We start from the raw sequence: 19,773 nt of genomic DNA, 5'->3' as shown, positions 1-19,773 counted from the left end.
ATTGACAATGTAGCCCGTCCGGCTGTCTTTTGCAGGTTGGGAAGGGCACCCGCCGCGCTACCGAAAAGTGCGCTTTCGTGTGACGTTTGAAATTGGGTGAATAAACAAATAATAATAAAAAAAGGTCAAGGATGAATCAAAATGAGTGAAAAATGAACTCAGGTGAACAAAAGAGTGGACCCAAGTAGCCTAATTTGTATCATTTAAATAAAGAATGCTTTCATTTTTTAAGGATTGACATAACGAACGATAGGTCGTGATTTTATCATTGCATACGCTCCGGCGGTTAACAAACGGCTGCCCAGAACGGCAATACATCACAAACATCGCGCAAGCAGAAAATCGATAGTTTTTATTTTTATTATGTCTCTTGCATGCACATGTTGCAATTATTATTATCTTTCAATTTCAGTAAAGTTTATCAAACATTTATCACTTTTTTAAGGTAAAGCAAAGTTATATATTGGTTCGAAATTTATATAAGAAAACTATCTATTATTTGTGACTGCATAGGCTGTTGCGAGTGCGGCTTTATGCCAGCAAATCAGCAGCAGAAACCCATTATTAGAATAATTATTACTGCTGCTGTTGCTGTAGTTGCGGCTGTTATTGCTGCGTTTACTGCTACTGCTATTGCCGCTGCTGCTGCCGCTGTTGCTGCTGCTGCTGTTGCTGCTGCTGCTGCTGCCGCGGCTGCTGCTGTTACTGCTTATACTGTTGCTGCCGCCGCTACTGCTGTCGCCGCATCTGCTAATGCTGCTTTAGCGGTTAATCCTTGTGGGTTGCAGGATGTTTTCGATATAATGATAAATATGGAACCTGGTTTTTATTTTACTTTAAAACGTTTTCGAAGATCACTTTATCAATATAATCTGCACGTGCCTTTTTCCGTGTTTGATAACGTTCAATAAAATTCAGCATATATTTTTTTCTTTGTCCTCGAGGATACCGTTTGTTACTTCAGACGATTCTATTGTGCAATGTGGGTTTCGAGATATATCATCAGTGGATATTCCACTTTGTACGACGGTTGGCAAACCAAATTGAGAATGGTTTGCTTCAGCAAATGGCACAAATGTGCCACGTACACTCTCGAAAGCTTTTCGAAAACCCAGTTTCATATAAAGTCCACGGGAAGCATCATTTTCGGGCCTTATGACAACAAACGGTATGTATCCCCGTTGGATTACCAACTTTGTCAGAGATTGTGCAAGTTGAATACCGTATCTATAATGGAATGTCAATATATGGACCAAAGTAAGATGATTAATTATTTGTCCGTAGTAAGAACATTATTTTTATGCAATTATCAGACACTTACCCTTTTCTTCTGAATTTAGGCTTTGTTTGCATGGAAAACATTCCACCGTAGTAGGACTGCAAACTCCAAGCAGCTAGCTCGTTGTCCAATTGATTGAATACGCCGAACCCCGGAAGTTGGCGGACTAATTTTTCAAATAGCTCAAGGCTTTCGATATCACCTGCTGGGTACAAATCGTGAATATCCTTGACATCGTCGATACACAACGGTTTCATGATCACTTCATTCGCTGCTAACGGTTCCAACGGTAAATCTAATTCAGCTGGACATTCATGCACGTAAATGTCCCCGTAGATATGCCCATCTAGCTTTCCATTCACTTTCTCCCGATAAATCTCTTCCATCTTGAACATGATGCCTACATGGGTAAAGTTCATGTACAGTGGACTATGCCATTCAAAAAGAATGTCCTCCTCTTTTATCAGATCCATTCGCTCTAGTTTGTCTGGCGGACAAAAAATACCTACGCTTTCGTTTGTTCTATTATCCGGCTAGAAAAATGTGTAAAAAAGAAGATGAATCGTTGTAGGAGTAATATTTCAATTAGTAACAGTCAATGAATGTCTATTGTTTAATATGCATTTGTTAAAATAAATTTAAATAGTCTATTTAACATAGCATAAATACCGTGTATGTGCAGCCTGGGAAATGCAAACAAACGGGATCTTCAGGCCAAGTCTTTGCTCTATAAAATTGAAATCGCCACACTCTATCATTCAGGTACGTTTTAATAGTTTGATGGAACTGTAACGTAATGTAGAAAGGCCAACAGATTTTTTGAAAACTGTTTAATCTATTTCTAGGAATTACTTCCTTTGGATTTCCTATTGAATGGTAACGAAAGGCATACTTTTAAAGAATGAGGAAAATATTTTTCCAGCTCTTCCATCATTGCTGGTAGTTCGCTTTCATTAACGATCACGAAATTGTTTCCTTCTGGTACGATGTCCATCCTTCATTAGCTGTTGTGGTTCGGTTTCAATGTATGTCTGTAAAATGTAAAGAATACAAAATTAGTTAATTGTGTGAAGATTTCCGTGTATTGTACAGTCGATACCCGAGATACGCGGTTAATAGGTTCCACAGAAATCTGCGTATCTCGAGTTTCCTCTAAAATATCGTTTATATGTTGTATTAAGAGAGCGAATACTTATTGCTACGTTGCGAAGCACATTCAAAATTGTTATTTATACGTTTGTTTCAAGAATTGCAATAAAATGTTATGGAAATTATTATTTTATAATGATGAAATGTAGCGTATTTTTGAAATTTGCAATTTGCAAAAAACTGAATTCTGCAAGGAAAACTCCGTGAATTGTAAATTTTTAACATCCGTGTAAGTCGAGAACCGCATAGCTCGAATATTGACTGTGCATCGCTCGAATTCAAATTACAATGCCAATAATAATATTTGAAATGTTAACGTAAGTAAAATAAAATGTAAAAGCTGGAACATCAACCACATAGTGTATATCAACCACGCAGTTTACTACACCAATTTGCAGCATTTATTTTACGTGCTTTACTAGCAAAAAAATACCTTTTTTGTTCAATTTGCACTTTTCATTGAACGCTTTCATGACAAGCTATGATTCTCTGCAATAAAATGACATCATCGCGTTTTAAATGACGTAGGTCACACTAAACGCAACACATCGTCCTTTATATGCTATTCCATTAAATCAATAATAACAATACAAATTTCGAATATTAAATATAAATATGTTTTAACGTATATGATTAAACCAGCTGCTGCCATTTTTAAAGCAAAAAATAATAATACATATAATATCAACAACAACAAAATGTAAATCAAGCAACATAATAAAAATAAAATCCTTGAATATCCTTCATTATGTATGTACATAATTAACAGTTATTTTGTATAAAGTTGCCTATTTATTACTCAATAATTAAATTGGATACACAACAAAAGCCTGAAATACTGTGTTTTGCAAAATGAAACCCTGTAATTGTTATTCAGCACAAGAATAATAAATAAAATATTCTAATTTCTGGACGACCGAATAATGAAACATTTGTTTTGCTACAGTTTAATTAAATGTTTCTCCTTCTTTTACTTACCTATTCGCAACAGAGTCCGGAGAGTCTATTGTTCAACGATGTTTAAAACGCTTTGTTGAGGCCAGAACACCGATACTGTAGACTATCCAACAAATCGTTGAAATTTTTATACCCCAATCACAGTTAACACATAGTCCAGCTCATAGAAAAACGAAGCGGATATTTGCATCGAACAACCGTCAATTATACCGTACATGAAACGCAATGTATGTATGTTACTCGTGATATCCAGTAGCTAGGAAAACACGCAAGGCATAACCCCTCGACCTCAACTTGCGATTGAAACAGGAAAAATCACACGCACTTGCACTTCCGCAAATCACTTTTATGTTAGCTTTCACTCCTATGATTTGTATTATAGACTTAACTGTCCTGCAGAGAAGGTGTAGCCTAATACCAATTTGCTATGTAGCGTTTTTCTTTTAATCAAAAGAAAGGCCGTAGCCCATTTCGCCCAGACGAAGCCCACATTTAGCTTTACTTGTAAGCTACTTCAATATTCAACAGCAATCCCAAGTTAGGAACGGTAACCATTTGCACAAGGAATTCATGCATCCAGCAGAATGTCCTAGGGCACGCCTAACACACAGGTAGAGAGAAACTCAGAATTTTGCCTGAAGTACACAAAAAGGTGACCGCAACACCAACACGCCGATAACCTAGCGAAACTGCGAGGACCTTTAAACGGCATTCGTTATGCTTTGACCAGGTTCTTTTATTTTATGCGACGGTGAACCTATTATGTCGTTTCCCTGTCACCGTCATCTCGACTGGAAAACGGGTTGCACGTTCCTATTGCGCAGGCGCAATATGTATATTACTGCAATTTTTTTGCTGTCCTTCTTGAACATCTCCCTCGCTGGAACCATATCCTCAAAGCATCGTGGCCATGTAACACAAGGACCAATGCTTCATTTTAGCATTAAAAAATTACACCCCTTCATTGCAGTGGAATAAGCATTGTTTCTATTTTTCCAATATTAAAGCATTGATGAATTGTTGTATTCAACTTACGTTGGAATACGATAAAGGCAAACCATTGCCGAACAATGGTCTGCATAGGCCATACAGCCGTTCTTTTTCTGTATTTATCACATTTATAATGTTTAATCAGAACCGGTTATCTTAATAGAAGGAATAGATGTTAGGAGAACGATTAATAGCGGTTTCTTGGCGAAAACGGCTCAATGCTGTAGCTGAATGTTTAGGTTGTTGAGGCGTGAAAAGGTTATCGAAGTTATTATACTTGTTTAGAGTGAAAATATGGAAATTCCCAACGTCGCACGAGGCCCTACACATTTCAAACGTCAGTGTAAATTTAAAACGGAATTGCAGCAATGTTCGGGTACTTTATCAATCGTTTGATTCATTTACACCGGTTGCTATCGTGGTAGATAAACAGCTGCTTTTTTCAGGGGATTTTACGTGATGAAGGTTTTTGAATATCCCAAAAATTCAACCTAAAACTGTGGCTCTTTCAACATCCTCACTGAACAGGGGTTTCCTTTGCTGGTTTGGGGTAACGTTTGTAAATAGTCATATGTTTGTAATTGTCAAATTTAATCCAACATGGTGTTCAACAAATAGCTTTTTGTACATGACTTTTCTACATACATTTAGATATGCAATATGGTATTTACGTTGGGAATCGGTCTAAATAGAGATGGTTTCACTATACCTGATATGGGTTCAAATCTCGATCGGAGTGATTCTGATTGTTATCAAGACCTGCCTTAGCATGATTTTTCAGCTATGTATAATTTAACTTAACCACCCTTACCTTCAAGATGAATGGTTGTAGATTCAGTTGATAAAAGAATTATTGAATTGTCTTATTGAAGTTGTTTCAGAATTTCAAGAAATAGAAAACGAAGAAATATCTAAATGAGTCGAAAATAGTTCATCGTTGTTATTCTCGATTTTTTTTGCAATGGAATTCATAACTATATATAAACCTTACTCGCGATTGCATTGCACCCCTACTGTCAAAGCAAGACATGTCACGAAGTCATGTGTCAATTTGTTTTGGGTGACTTCAAGCTGGATACGATACCAGTCAAAGTCAATGTGAAATACATACAAAATGGCGTGCAGTCGTCATCGATTATAAAATATTGTTATTAATACAGTGAATTTACTACATTATTCCGAGGAAACAACACAAGCTTGCAAAGTAATTATCGATTTGGTCAGTGTCAGTCAGTGTACGGAACAATACATTAATATTGTCTCGCCATTCAAAATGTGGGGTGTAAATGCTGCTACATTGGCTTTTATTACTACGTTTGCTAAAGCACCTCAATATTTGTGAAATTTTCTTATGTTTGAAAAGTGCGATACATTTGGCTAACAATCGGTATGTAGTGTTGTTACAACGATGTGTTTTCGTCGTCAAAATTAGCACCCAGCAGTTTCAGTGTGTTCGACTAAAGTTTAATCGGTGATTCAATAATTAACTCTTTGTGGGTCACGTTATACTCCATCCTTGTTTTGCAAAGTGTATCCATCACTTGAAATATTTTTCGGATTCGTTTGATTTTCAATACAGTATAGAGCATCGTTTATCAGAGAAATAGTCAACGTTTGCGTCGATTGTTGAATGTATATCATGGAATGAAGCAACCGAGTTTTAGTGAAGATAATGTATGTGTGCATAGTCAAGGCTACAAGCAAGGAGGAAATTCATTTCTGTGTTGTCCTAGTTTCAGCTGCACGACCGAGGAGCTGATCGACCGAGTGCTGCAGAACTACGTTCAATGGCAATGAGACAACAGCAACAAATAGATACACAACACCAGATGTTGGCAGCAAAGGAACAACGTTTACGGTTTCTAAAATCCCATGAAACTCGTAATGTTGTTTCGATAGCCGAAGCAGAACGCCTTCGTCGACTACGCGAACGCGTAGAAGCCCAGGAATCTAAACTGCGGCGCCTCCGAGCCTTGCGTGGTCAAGTGGATTTGCAGAAAACCTATAATGTCACACTGGGTAATGATCTAGACTCGATAAGAGCATTATTTAGTGAGAAAGAAAAGGAGCTTACATTAGCTGTGGCTAAGGTAGAAGCACTGACACGCCAATTGGAAGAGCTTCGACGTGATCGCAGAGGTGTCGGTACAAATGGCATTTCATACAATTTGAATGCAAATGCTCTAAATAACAATGGGTCACCTGCGGGCAAGGAGCTGGAAAAGTTGCGTCTGGAACTTGTTGTAAGTTTGTTGTATTCCACGAACCATATGTAGCTAAGTGTTCGATATACACAGTGTATTCATCTGCCTTACAGTATCGCAATCAGTTGTCAATGCAACAGAATGCTCGCTTGAATATGCAGAGGGAAGCTTTGCAGCAGCGCCAGATAGAACTACACTCAGTGGACAAACGTATCGTGGAATTGCAAAGCCGTATTAATAAGAAAAGAATACTCAATGTGCAGAATTACAAACTAAATGCATCAAATAATAGCCCGGGATCTGGACAAATTCATAGCAAAACAATACCGTCCAACATTAACCATCCGTTGCATGCGAGGTAATTGTTGTTACAAATTGTATATAGAGACATTTATACATTCATAGGCCCACACCATGTAATCAGGCTCATGTTAAGCTCATGCAATCAACGTTGTTATGCCTTTCTAAAGGAATCATTTTTAAGACATATTCATAACTTCCCCTTTCTATTCGTAGGTCTTCGTCGACACACATAATTCCTTCGCATTCACGAACTTTGAGCCGTGGCAATGTAGTTGCAGTGGAACCGTTTAATCATGTTCCTGTCAAATCAGCATCGTTTGGAAATGGATCAAATCCTTCGTCATCTCCGTCTCCGTTGGTGAACACGAATGAGAAAATGCAGCAACCAATTTCCGGTGCCACTGACTCTATGCAACATCAGCAGCAACTTCAAAGTTATCAGTGGGACCATGAAAAACATGCGATGTTGATGGGTGGCGATGAGGCTATGCTGCTAGCACCGGAAAGTGATGAAAAGAAATTAGCCGTTCGGCAGCAACAACAGCAACAACAGTACCGTTCTCGTTACGTAGAAAGCGTCGGGACTGTTACAGGTTCCGAAATGGCAACGGAGGATAATTCTACGACTTTAAAATCAAACTATCCTGACACGCAACAACATTTGATTGCAAATGATTTTGAGATAAAAAATAATTCTAATACGGTATCAAGTTACGATAGCGAGAAAGGAATGTTTGAATTCTACAACAATACACCGCCTGGTGAGGGCGAATTAGATACTGTTGCTAGCGCAGCTAACGATAATGAACAGGCAAGGGATAATAATATTACACTTACAAAGGCATATGGACATAATCAAGAGAAACAACAACAAAACAATTCCAGCCAACCGAAAGCTAGCCACAACTTTCTGCACAACATTCCATTGGGAAACTTGGTGGTACCTCCCAGGAAACCAATAAACAGCGTAGCACCGACGCTTGCTATGAAGCCTGTCACGTCTGTGGCTGGCTTTTCGACCTTCGTAAATGAAACCACAAGTGCGAAAATAACTAGTGTAACACGTAAGGTTCCATTAGGAATTGACAGTGGTGGTGTGGCAATGAACGAAGCTCAACAAGCATCAATTCCTACAAGCCCAAATAACAACAGTCGGCCGGCACTACCGCCGAAACCTAGCAAACCACCATGTTTTGGGAATTCAGGTACAGCGAGTGTTTCGGGAAATAGCAATGCAAACGATGAGAATAGTAACGAAACTAATGCTGCTATTGATGGAGGTTTAACAAACAACCAGCATGACTCTTCATCCTCTACATCATTCGATATTCCGGATTTGGGGCTGCAGGCAACAATTAGTAAACAATCGACAGCAAATGATAAACTTCCCATCAAAGCTAAACCCTTGACAATCAGGAAACATCCATTTTTGGAGCAACCGAGGCTAAAAAATTTTACCGGTTCGTTTAATCTCGGCAGCGGAACTGCTGTTTCTACGGGACTAAATAAAATGCCATCTACTTCCGGTACACAGCAGCAACAGGTAACAAATAAACGAAAAGAGGTAGCTGCTGCTGGCGATGGGAATGAAGCTACACATTATGGTAATTACGAAAATGAAGGTTTGCAGGACAAGAAATTCGCTTCAGACGTTAGTGAGACCATGACAGGGAGAGATCATCCAATAGAACGTTTAAAAAAGTTAAAAAGTGGAAGTTTCAATAGCGGTGACGGTACAGCGAACACTGATAATGAAGTTACTAGACGGAAGCGTAATTTCATTGCGATAACTCCTGACAGTCAGAGTAAAGCTGGCAGTATAGGAGCTATGAATAGTACTGGAGGATCAATTGTTGGTGAAGGAAGCAAACATAAGTTGTCGCGCCGTGTAAGCTTTGATCCGTTGGCACTTCTGTTGGATGCCAGTTTGGAAGGTGAATTAGAATTGGTAGAGAAAACTGCTATGCAAGTAAGTTCAAATAAGCAACCAGAATCAATCATATCGTTTTATATATAGTTATAAATTTGTATTAATTTTAATAAACCATCGTTGCTTGCAGGTCACTAATCCAAGTGCGGCCAATGATGAAGGAATCACTGCGCTGCATAATGCTATATGTGCGGGTCACTTTGAGATAGTAAAGTAAGTGATAAAATAGAGTTTTTACGTGTTGCTATAAAATTACTATAACTAATTTATTACAACAGATTCCTGGTAAATTTTGGATGCGACGTCAATGCACAGGATTCTGACGGCTGGACACCATTACACTGTGCCGCTAGTTGCAACAATTTACCGATGGTCAAATTTCTTGTCGAGTCTGGTGCCTGTTTGTTCGCAGCAACATTATCTGATCATGAAACACCTGCCGAGAAGTGTGAGGAAGACGAAGAAGGATTCGACGGATGTTCTGAATATCTTTACAGTACGTTGACAAATTTCTATCTTTATTATTTTATTTATTGCATATATTTTTAATTATTGTTATTTTTGCACAGGTATACAAGAAAAATTGGGCATATTGAATAATGGAGAAGTGCATGCCGTCTTCGCGTACGAATCTCAACAGCCTGATGAATTAAGCTTTTTTGTGAACGATAAGCTCACTATCATCCGGAAAGGCGACGAAGCCGAACGTGAATGGTGGTGGGCACGCAATACCTTAGACAAGGAAGGTTATGTTCCAAGAAATTTACTTGGGGTAAGTGTTTATTTTTACTTCAGTGTGATAGAACTGGCGGTTTTATTAATTTTTGCTTCAATGATTGTTCTAGCTATATCCTCGGCTTGCTCCATCGTACGCCGATGACAATTAGGGTAATGAATAATATTGTTTGCCAATGCAAGGCTTCACAGTTCAATTCACAATGCGTGTCTCACCATCTCAATATTAGTCTTGGGATCATTGCATGACAGCATGACTCTACCCTCAATTCACGGTTCCAAATAAGGGATGTTCTTCTTTTTTGCGTATCGACCTGTTTTAAGTTATACTTACCGTAACTGATTTGCTAGAGTTTTTGTTATGGAAAAACGGTCCAAGATGCAGGGATATTAAAGATGGCCCTGTCACGTGGAAGGCTAGCCACTGTCTGATCGGGTCGCCCACCAGGTTGTCAGAGGAGATTATCTTCATAGAGAACCCACATCCCACAAAGGACATCTGCTCAAGCGGGAAGTCTCATTACTTCCAGAGAACTGCACGATTCACCGAAGTGTCTACAGAACCCCTTCGGCGCCGCACAGTGACAATTGGTTAGACAGTCAGGCTTTCGATACGATCACGACATCATCCTTGACATTTACCGTATGAAATGGTCAGTGCATCAGTTTACTTCCTGCGTGTTGGGCAAAGGTAAAATCCACGTATAGACTAACCTATTTGGGTTACTAAACTAAATTAATTTAACAACGGAATGCAGACGTTAAAATCAACCAATAAGAAGGAGATGTGAAACATTGCGATTCGAATTGTAAATTCTCTATAGGTATGAAGGTAGTGGCCTTTTATATCCATGCTAAATGGTATAAAACGATCGAAACTAAGTTGCGCAAGGTGTAGCGTAACATATTCTTGCATCCATCTTATATAAATATATCAAAAATGCAGAATGTAATAAAAATAATTTTGAAAATGTTAAAGCAATCAAGCTCTCGTGAGAGTCTTTGGTAGTTTAAATATTATTAATAAAAACACTGCTATTAAAAGTACGTGTTACATGCTGAGATGATTGTTAAGGAATTGTTTTTGGATAATATAATAATAACATTAATTCATATAACACAAACAAAACAGAGAGTGTTATATAAATACCTAAACTTTGTCCTTTCATGTACAATTCCAAAATATATTTAATAAAAAATGTATCGAAATTGATTTATTGGCGTAAATATATGTCACCCTTCTTTGTTGGTGTTGGATATCTCTATTATTCGTTTTATTGGTGGTACAAGTGTAGTTGTATAGATAACTGGGAATCATATGCGTAAAAAACATCCTAAAAGGTTTTAAATCTAGACTAGCAATTGTAACACGCAAAGATTAATTAGTGCTGGACTCTTTAGCTATCGGATCGATTCTGCTCTGCTCTCCTCTCCTCTCTGTGGACTCATCCGGTACGTCTCCGTGAGGTCGCTCTGTGCTAGAACACTACTTGACGTAGGGGTATTCCGTACTTGTTTCCTCTAATCCGTTCCACGTTATGTCTCAGGAATTCAATGTCGTTTGTGTCTATTTGTTTGGGCCAAATCGGTCGCAATACACGTTTTTATATTGTATACATTTTATGCGGCCGTCTACGTAAAATGTAAAAATGATTTGTTATGCGTGTGAACATGTATTGCGTAGAATTGTAAATCGTATAGCGAGATAACGCTGCTCGCAGTGAGCTGGCAATTAGTCATGCGCGGGTCGACTCGAACCTAGCGGTTCGGAGCTATCCGTAAGCGACCCGAGTAGGTTCGAGTCGGCCCGTATGTTCAAGTATGTCCAGTAGGTGCAACGATTCTGGTAGGTGCAAGCAAACATAAGCTAGTTTTGGGTGAAATTTTGGGTTGCAAAACATGTCTTTAAATTCGTTTTTCATGGTCCAGGAGAACACAGAAAAATGTGTTGATTTTTTTCAGGTATCGATGTCCAGAATTTTGTGGTTTTAAAAGTTTGACCAACAGTTCATCAAAAATAGATCATTTTGGAGGTGAAGTATTTGTAGCATTATTACAGACAGTCAAACATGCAAATTTGCCTACAAGTTTGTAGCATTGTGTGTTGGGTTTTGGGGTCATAACCTCCATTAGAGAGGTTTCGCAATTTTGCTAGTATTCTAGTAGATTTCTTTGAATATTGGGTTTTTTTCTTTTCGCCACGCGTAAGTTCTCCTTTGAGTATCTTCACGTGGAAAATGGAGCCGGATAGTCAGTTCATGATACGGGGGATTGGTCCAGATCAGATTTTGACACTGTATAATAAAAGATCAGTGCTGCTACCGGGCTACTACCGACTCGCCCCATACACATCGATTACATATCATGTTTCGCAACAGCGAATAATCTATAAACTGTATAACTGTATCTATAACTGTATAAACTATTAAATTAAAATGCTAGTATTGTTTTTTTAACTGTTGCAACTTACTTGTACAGTCATTATCCGAGTAACGCGAATAATGCGTGTCAGGGAAATTCGCGTAAGTCGAATTCCCTTTACAACACGTTCCCTTTATAGCATTTATAACTTTATAACATACTATAAATTGAATTTTACGAACAAAATTACACAAACTATCAAATTTATAAAATTTGTTATTTTATTTTTTAAATTCAATGGGCCTCATGTGACCCCTTTGAAGCATTTTTAAGATTAGTTTTACAATATTACTAACAAAAAACGGATCAGAGGAGCCGAAACGACCATGACTTTCCTCTACTCCAAGTAACGTTCTAGCACGGAGCCTTCTAGCTGGGACGTATAGATTTAGTTTGAAGAGCAGCGTCGACGAGTCAATTCGATAGTCAAGCAGCCCAGCGACAAATAATCTTTGCGCATTACAGTTCCGTCATAGTCTACTTGGACGTTCCAGGAACGTAGTGCAAACCGGGTGAATTTACGCTGAATAGACTCCAAACACGCCATGGGACGCGCGGCTGTAGGCCACAACACCACAGATGTATATCCCACTACAGAGCGAACTAGCGAACAGTATAGCATCTTTACAGAGACCGGATCGTTGATGTCGCGTGCAAGTTTTTTGAGCAGGCCAATAAGCTGGTTATCCGTAGCAGCTGTATGTTCAAAATGGTCATGGAAGCTAAACTTATCGTCAAGGAGCACTCCAAGGTTTTTGACACTAGTTTTACGCTGAAAACGGTTTGTAACTTGGGAAAATATTGTACCCGTATTTAATTTAATTTTTTTATACTCGAATAACTTGAAAGTACATACATGCATATGTATATTTGTGCCTACATACCACAGTAGCATTGATGCGAGTTTTTTTTAAACTCATCATTAACCTATTTGTTCCGTTGTTTATTTACGGGTATAACTTTAAGTCGTTTAACATTTATCGGGGAGCCAGATTTCTGAACATCTGATGGTATTATAATTGGCTGCGTAATAACTACCCTGGATGTTTGTGACACTGAAGCCGCATTCTATAAATAAACAGATAGTTCAACAATGAAAATAAATAAAACAGTTTTTTGTTCAACCCAACTAAGTTTTGTTTCAGATAAATTCTCAATTTGACCATGCTCTTCAAACCCATATTTTAAGTAAACATTCAAATATTTTAAGTCAACAGGTATCCGCTGACGGAGAGTAATAAGAAACGAAAGTAATCTTTATGTTTAAAATGTGTTATTACTTACGTTTGTTATCTCTGCATTTGAAGATTGTAATTTAATGAATGAATTCGATAACGTTTCTTCACCAACTGTTGTCCCTAGGGTCATGGGGTTCGGTGGTATATTTGGTGTTAAAATGACAGAAGTTCCACCCGTGCTGATAGTTTGCTGCTTTTTCTGTGATTTTTGATGCTGCTGCTGTTGAAGCTGGGATTTTATTTGGGCTGTAGTGCATCGACCGGCCGTAGCAATCAGTGTGGTAGCAACTGGGTTAATTCCACTGCTGCTAACGGTTCCAGAAACAATAGATTGTTGATGAGACAATTTAGTTGTAGTATTCGGCGGCATAGTTTGAACCTTCACCACATTGTTACGAAGTAGAACAGTTTGAATTTGACCAGGTATACCGCTGACAACGTTTGTGCGCATGATTTCTCTTCCGGTCGTTGAAGATGTCCCAGGCACGGGCTGTTCCAAATGAGACATAACAGGTGTATGATTTTCATAGATGTATCCAATTGCATTTTTGCATGACTTACTACACTGCTTGCATTTTGCTGTCCCAATACGAGACCGTTGCAGCTGGCATTTCCCGTTAATAACATGGCGCTAGATGGACCGGATTTAGCAGCGCTGACTGTAATGCCTTGATTAGTTCCGACCGTCGTATTATTTGCAATTAGAACAGGTTTTCCTCCGATATGCGCTATATTCAACGCATTAGCATTCATCAAGCTATTCAAACGTTAAACCTTTTAACAATTGTAATCCAAAAAAACACCGTTACTAGGAAAGCTTACCTTAATGAAGAAGTCCCTTTCAGTTTTGCCGCGGTTATGTTGCGAACGCCTATAATTTTTGCATTCAAAAATTCTCCGCTAACATTAACCGTGGAGGGCACGGATGTTTTAGCATTGCATCCCGAACTTTGCTGCTGAGATGCAGAAACAGCAGGGCCAGAACCAAACGAGTTTGGATTGTGTGGGGTCGTAGTTAGTAGTTTTACTTTCGTGCCCTGTTGCATTAGTTTGGCAGTCGGCGAATCGGAAGAAGAATTTACTTCGCTTAGGTTTCCTTTTTTATTCGATACAATAATGGAACCTCCAGGCTGGAAAGTTTCTGCAAAATGATAAACAGCGGTAGTGCGAATTAAACAAATATTTCTAACCGACTTATCTAAAATGCTTATGATAACGAAGTTTAGACTAATTTGTCTAATTCATTTATTTAGCACTAACGTTAAGTCATCAACGCTTACCACTTGATTCTGACGACGATGACACAATGGTTAAGGGAAGGTTCGTTGGTCGATTTGTTGTCGACGTCGATGCGACAGATATTATATTTCGTGTCTGTGGTAAAATTGTGTATTGATGTGCTACACTCCCAACAGTGGTAACTCCACTACTGGCCGATGATAAATTTGTGGTAGGTTTTGAAGTTGACGAATTGGTGAGATTGGCACTGGTACCGAACTGTATGAACTGTTGTCCGGATTTGGTGGTACCGGTAAGCTTCAAAATTGTATTCACACTCCCTGGTGAATTGTTTACCGTGCCTCCAATACCAGGTTTTTGCAACAAGCTTTCCAGCGGAATCAGTTGTCCTGTATTGATGTTGGGGTGTACTATCAATTTAGAACTAACCTGCGGAGATGGATCCTTCCGTAAGGTTTCTAACCCGTGGTGAGCGTTACTTTGTGATAGTTGCTGCACGGATGGTCCCCTTGTTACTTCTGTCTTGATTACAGTCGTAGATCCTGTAGCCGTTTTAAGTACTCGCATAGTTGCGTTTTTAGCAGTAGACGAGGTGATAGTCCCAGTATTACTTGATACAGTCACAGCTACCGCAGTACCTGTGCTTGTAGTACCAGCATTAGCCATGCCATGTACCGCCGTTGATGTGAGTATTGTCGATGGGCTCACTTTTATCATTTTCACACTGGATGCTGCTTGTTTCGACGTCGGAAGTACAGTGGTATTTGCGGAACCGACAATTGTACTTATGTTCGTAACAGGCCTTATGGAGGTCTGAGGTTTCGAGCGTGTTGGAGTTATTTTAACAATGTTTGGAGATAATGTTTTAATGGGTGAGCTTGAGGGTTGATTTTGATTAATTTTAAACCCTACACCAGATGTCTGATTTTCCACTAGGTACGATGGGCTAGCTTTGTACTGTTGTTTTGTATCGCCGATTTGTACCTTTGTCAAGGATGATGCACTCGCCGCGAGCAGAGCAGCTTGAGAAACTATTTGATTGCCTGTAAATGACTGCTTCTGATTTTTTGTAATTGCATTTTGAATTATTTGTCTCTGTTTAGCTGGTGTTAGCACAGACTGCTGTCCTTTAGCAATTGTGATTGTGCTCAACAGATTAGTTGCAGGCTTTACTATGCGATTGATACCATCTGTCGTTGCGGATGTCATATTCGATGTGCTGGCTGATTTTATGGCTACTACTGTAGGAACGCGGCTACTTTCTCCGGAGGATGGTGTTTCCGATCTGCCAGAACTGACCATCATTTTCTGCGAAAATACCGTGCCAGGGAGGTTAGTTTGAACGATGGAAGCAGAACTAGTGGCTTGCTTTAAGGGCAATTGCCCAACGGAGGAACTGTAGATCGGTTTGCCTATTGTAGCTGTTATTACCGTGCCACCCTTCATGTTTGGCAGCGCACTTCCTCCAGAAGAGCTGGCGAACGAAGCATTGTTGATGGACAATTGTGGACCTTTCGCATGTGCAGATGATTGTGGGGATAGCAATGTGGTAGTTTGTCCACAAGGCAATATTTGATTTTTTTGACTAACGCTACTGATACCCGAAGTGCTGTTTACCTGTCGGATGGACACGATCGTACCACCGATGGATGAACCAATTTTAATATCGTCTTTTGGAGATGAAACGAAGGAACATGCGGCTGGTGTGTGCGAAGATGCAGCAGTTCCTATAGGTTGTACCAGTATGGGTTTCGAGTTGGAAATTCGTGAAATATCGACTACAGATTTAGTATTTGCACCAGCGGATGGGGAAATAGTTGATTTCGCGGAGGACACTATTGCTGATACTAGAATTTTCTTTGCAGTTTTTGTATTAATGTTTCCTAATGCATCTTGTGATAAAACATCGTCAGATGTTGAAGTTTCGTTAACTAACGCTGTACTAGTGTTGGACGTTACTAGTGTGTTCGCCAAAGTTAATGAAGATTTAGGAATCTGAATCGTGCGTACATTATTTCCAGCGGAAGAAATTAAAGTGACGGCACCACACAACTTTCCGGAAGATTTATACATTACATCTGTACTAGACTCTAGAGGTATTGTCTGATGGTTTTTTACGACACATATAGGTTGTCTAGTTTGATCTGTTTGACATGGTGTATTTACATCCGTTGTTACACTCTTTGCCATGCTGTTGATGGAATTAATGTCGTCTGTACGTGGTTGTTGTACAGCTATGTTATCGGATGGTGTAGTCTGAAGCATCTGTTTTTTTAACAAAGACGTAGACGATTTTCCCGTAGTCGTACCAGTCATGCTGGTTGTTGGTATCTCGGTAATGGTTATAGTTGTATCTGTACTAATAGTTGAATCTGCTGCACTATCGCCAATTATTGCTGAACTTTCCTGGTCCATCTCAATCGTAGAACTGTTTAGAGTAAAACTTTCGACAGAAGTACCACTATCGTTAAGCAAGTCGTGTTTGGACGTGTTGGATGTTGACATGGTTTCTTTGCTTTGCCTTAACGATTTCCTAACATTGGATTTTTTATGTTTAGTGAATCCTTGGTATTGCATGTGCAAACGTTCAAACTCCTGTTTTGTGCGGTTTCGGTGCAAATAGATCCAAATTTTACGCTTGGCGTCATACTTCACACAAGGATCTCGTTCTGTGTGCATTCGATCCAATGCACCACTGACGATGGTCTGCAAGACATTTTCAGCTGCTGTTGAGGAAATGTATTGCGAGGATTTTAGCAACTCACAAATATCTGCCCGTGTACCTTCACCGTTAGGTAATCGTGCAGTGGCATCCCGCACTAGGGTAAGAATGGTAACGAAATTGGGACGATTTGCAACAAGCATACTGTGATCACGAGCTTTCGAGATGCCTGGAGCTTGCGTATAAATACCCTTCACGGGTCCAACCACACTATCGTAAGAGTGTTGCTTATAAGTGAAAGCCATATGCGGGTTTTCGTAACGACGTTTTTCCTGCTCACGAAAACTTTTTATTTCCTCATCAGTTGCTTTCCGAACGATCCAGTCTGTTGAAAACAGTGGTGGTGGTGTTGCTGTCGAACGTTCATTAATCGATCCGTCATCCTCGGACACAGTGGCAGTCTTTATCGAAAGCGATGATAGGGTAGAATCGTTAAATAACGATACTGAATTATCTCCTGCAACCTGTAACGAAGACACGGATGACATGGACGATGAGGACGAATAAGACGGAGAAAAGGGTACATGTTTTGATCCAGCAACTGATCTGCTTCTGCTTTTGGGCGAAGCAGCAACTTGCGTGAAAGAAGAGTAATTTGCAATGGAATTACTCGTGCTTGTGATGTTGCTAGTCGTAAGTGTATGCAGACCTGAGGGTTTGTCCATCTCTTGCTTTCTACTTTGCCAATATGCACAAAGCGGTACTAACCGGCTGTCGCCATCGCGAGATGCACCAATCCATTGCAGTATGTTAAGAGCTACTTTATGCTCTATATACGGGACGAAATCTTCCGGCTGGTTCAGATATTCTCCAGCCAGAAATTGCACGGCAGACTGCAGTGTCTCATTCCATTCGCCATTATTTCGGTACTGTTCAAACCAAAAATTGCGCTCCGCAACTGGACTCTTCGTCCAAGCATCCAACTTTAGTTGCAGTTCCGGTAAAGTGGATCGATGATCGGGATTGGAACAAAACAGGTCCCGGACGACCGCCAAGAAACAGGCGTGCGTTCCACTACTGAACAAACAGTTTACAACATTTTGTTCTACTTTGGTTGATTCATCATTTTCTACCATTGCATCAGGCAACGATGCGTTCGATGATGGTTGTGTAGATTGCGTCGGAGTATCGGGAACTGTTGTTAAAAGAGTTTCAATAGCCTCCTGTTTTGTTTCTTCCGTCGGATTCCATTTTTTCTTACTATCTGGTCTGGTTGCTGGTTCATTGTAAGACATCGTGGTTTTCTTTTCTGAGCGACTGTACTGTTTAGTTGAAACAATGCTCGACACGGGTATCTCATTTAAATCTGAATCAAAACAATCACTTGATGGTTGTTCATCTTCAACCTTCACATTCATCGCAACCGTTGATTCCGATTTGACTTTAGCTCTATCAACACTATATTCACCATAAGAACAATCGAACGTGTTATTTGCATCGGTTTGATCCAGTGAAGATCGGTGTATTTTTAAAGATTTTTGCGACTTTACTTTCCCTTTTAACGCTGTCGTATTATCCTTTATAGCGTTCGAAATGTACACCTTGGGGAGGGGCAATATTCTTCGATATCCAGCGGCTATTTGAGTGCGACTAACGACATCTTTTAGTTTAATATTGTCTAAGTCCAGCTCAGGATGATCGGGTTCTTCCAGTTTGCGTTTTCTATGTTGTAACATTAATTTTCTGTAATGTTCCTCAGTAACAACAAACAGCTTTGGTGCGTTGAATATGGTGCCATCAAATGTGTTTCCAGCTGTGCAGCCATTGGAACTGCCTGACAGGCCGGGACGGAGTTGAAAGTTTGATTGTTCGCTAGACTGCGAGCCACTACCTACCATCCGTCGTTGTTTACGTACTGTTCCAGTTGGTAAAGCATGCATGCAATCTTCTTCATCAGACAGTGTCATTGGCATACCGATTTCATCGCATATGTTAATAATTTCACTTAAATATCGCTTTTTTGCAGCTGATTGACATTTTTGTATTGTGGAAGAAACGGGTGAATCATAATCCCACTGCCGACGATGGTTATAACTGTCCGTCACTCGGCCAGTGGAAGGTAAAGCACGTACATCACTTGAATGCAGCTCACTATACAAGACAGCTTCACGGGATAGCATAACGTTTGGTGCCAAACGAGACATTCGCTGCAGTTCGACCATTCGCCGATCTTTCTTCGTTAATTTCACTAAATTGTGCTGCAATTTGGCAACATCCACACGGAAGTTTCCGTTTGCTAGCTTGTAGCGGAAATCATCCATCGGTTCTTTACCGAAGCGGTGCAACTCGTGCGACAGCAAATCATGCACCACTTTCGTCGCCGACGGCATATCATCTTTGGCAACTGGCAGTAACTTTGCCAACTTATGTTGGGTAGCTGGAGGCAGCGTATTCCACAGAGTACGGGAAAAAAAATCATTAAAAATGTTTCCATTTTCGCAGAGATCTTTAGGTAGCATAAATTTGTTGCTCAAAAGGTAGCTTCTTTCTAATAAGCTTGCATTGCTCTCATCTGAATCACTGACCGAGCTTGATTCGTACGTGTTATCCGTTGCGTTGTAGGTTTTCGTGGATAGTTTTCTCGCCATTGCCAAATTTTTGCCCAT

At 39.7% G+C, this 19,773-nt stretch overlaps 3 protein-coding genes across 3 annotated transcripts; 1 reads left to right on the top strand and 2 right to left on the bottom strand.

Annotated features, from left to right (window-relative positions):
* Positions 1 to 914: 914 nt before the first annotated feature.
* Positions 915 to 2,273, bottom strand: LOC128714173 (uncharacterized). Its single transcript, XM_053809049.1, has 4 exons — positions 2,172 to 2,273; positions 1,949 to 2,065; positions 1,322 to 1,812; positions 915 to 1,227 (listed from the first exon to the last, which is right to left on the bottom strand). The coding sequence occupies exons 1-4, from the start codon at positions 2,271 to 2,273 to the stop codon at positions 915 to 917; spliced, it is 1,023 nt and encodes a 340-aa protein (XP_053665024.1).
* A 3,746-nt stretch (positions 2,274 to 6,019) lies between these two features.
* On the top strand, positions 6,020 to 9,699 carry LOC128711408 (uncharacterized). The gene is made up of 8 exons (XM_053806279.1): positions 6,020 to 6,049; positions 6,109 to 6,618; positions 6,693 to 6,937; positions 7,096 to 8,851; positions 8,943 to 9,025; positions 9,091 to 9,308; positions 9,382 to 9,584; positions 9,658 to 9,699. Exons 1-8 carry the CDS (start codon positions 6,020 to 6,022, stop codon positions 9,697 to 9,699), a joined length of 3,087 nt encoding a protein of 1,028 aa, XP_053662254.1.
* A 3,196-nt stretch (positions 9,700 to 12,895) lies between these two features.
* On the bottom strand, positions 12,896 to 19,773 carry LOC128714327 (mucin-12). Its single transcript, XM_053809203.1, has 5 exons — positions 14,487 to 19,773; positions 14,029 to 14,347; positions 13,768 to 13,963; positions 13,253 to 13,696; positions 12,896 to 13,036 (listed from the first exon to the last, which is right to left on the bottom strand). Exons 1-5 carry the CDS (start codon positions 19,771 to 19,773, stop codon positions 12,896 to 12,898), a joined length of 6,387 nt encoding a protein of 2,128 aa, XP_053665178.1.

The sequence above is a fragment of the Anopheles marshallii genome, chromosome 3, assembly GCF_943734725.1.
Source record: "Anopheles marshallii chromosome 3, idAnoMarsDA_429_01, whole genome shotgun sequence".
NCBI classification, from domain to species: Eukaryota; Metazoa; Arthropoda; class Insecta; order Diptera; family Culicidae; genus Anopheles; species Anopheles marshallii.
This window is presented reverse-complemented; position numbering and strand designations above follow the sequence as displayed.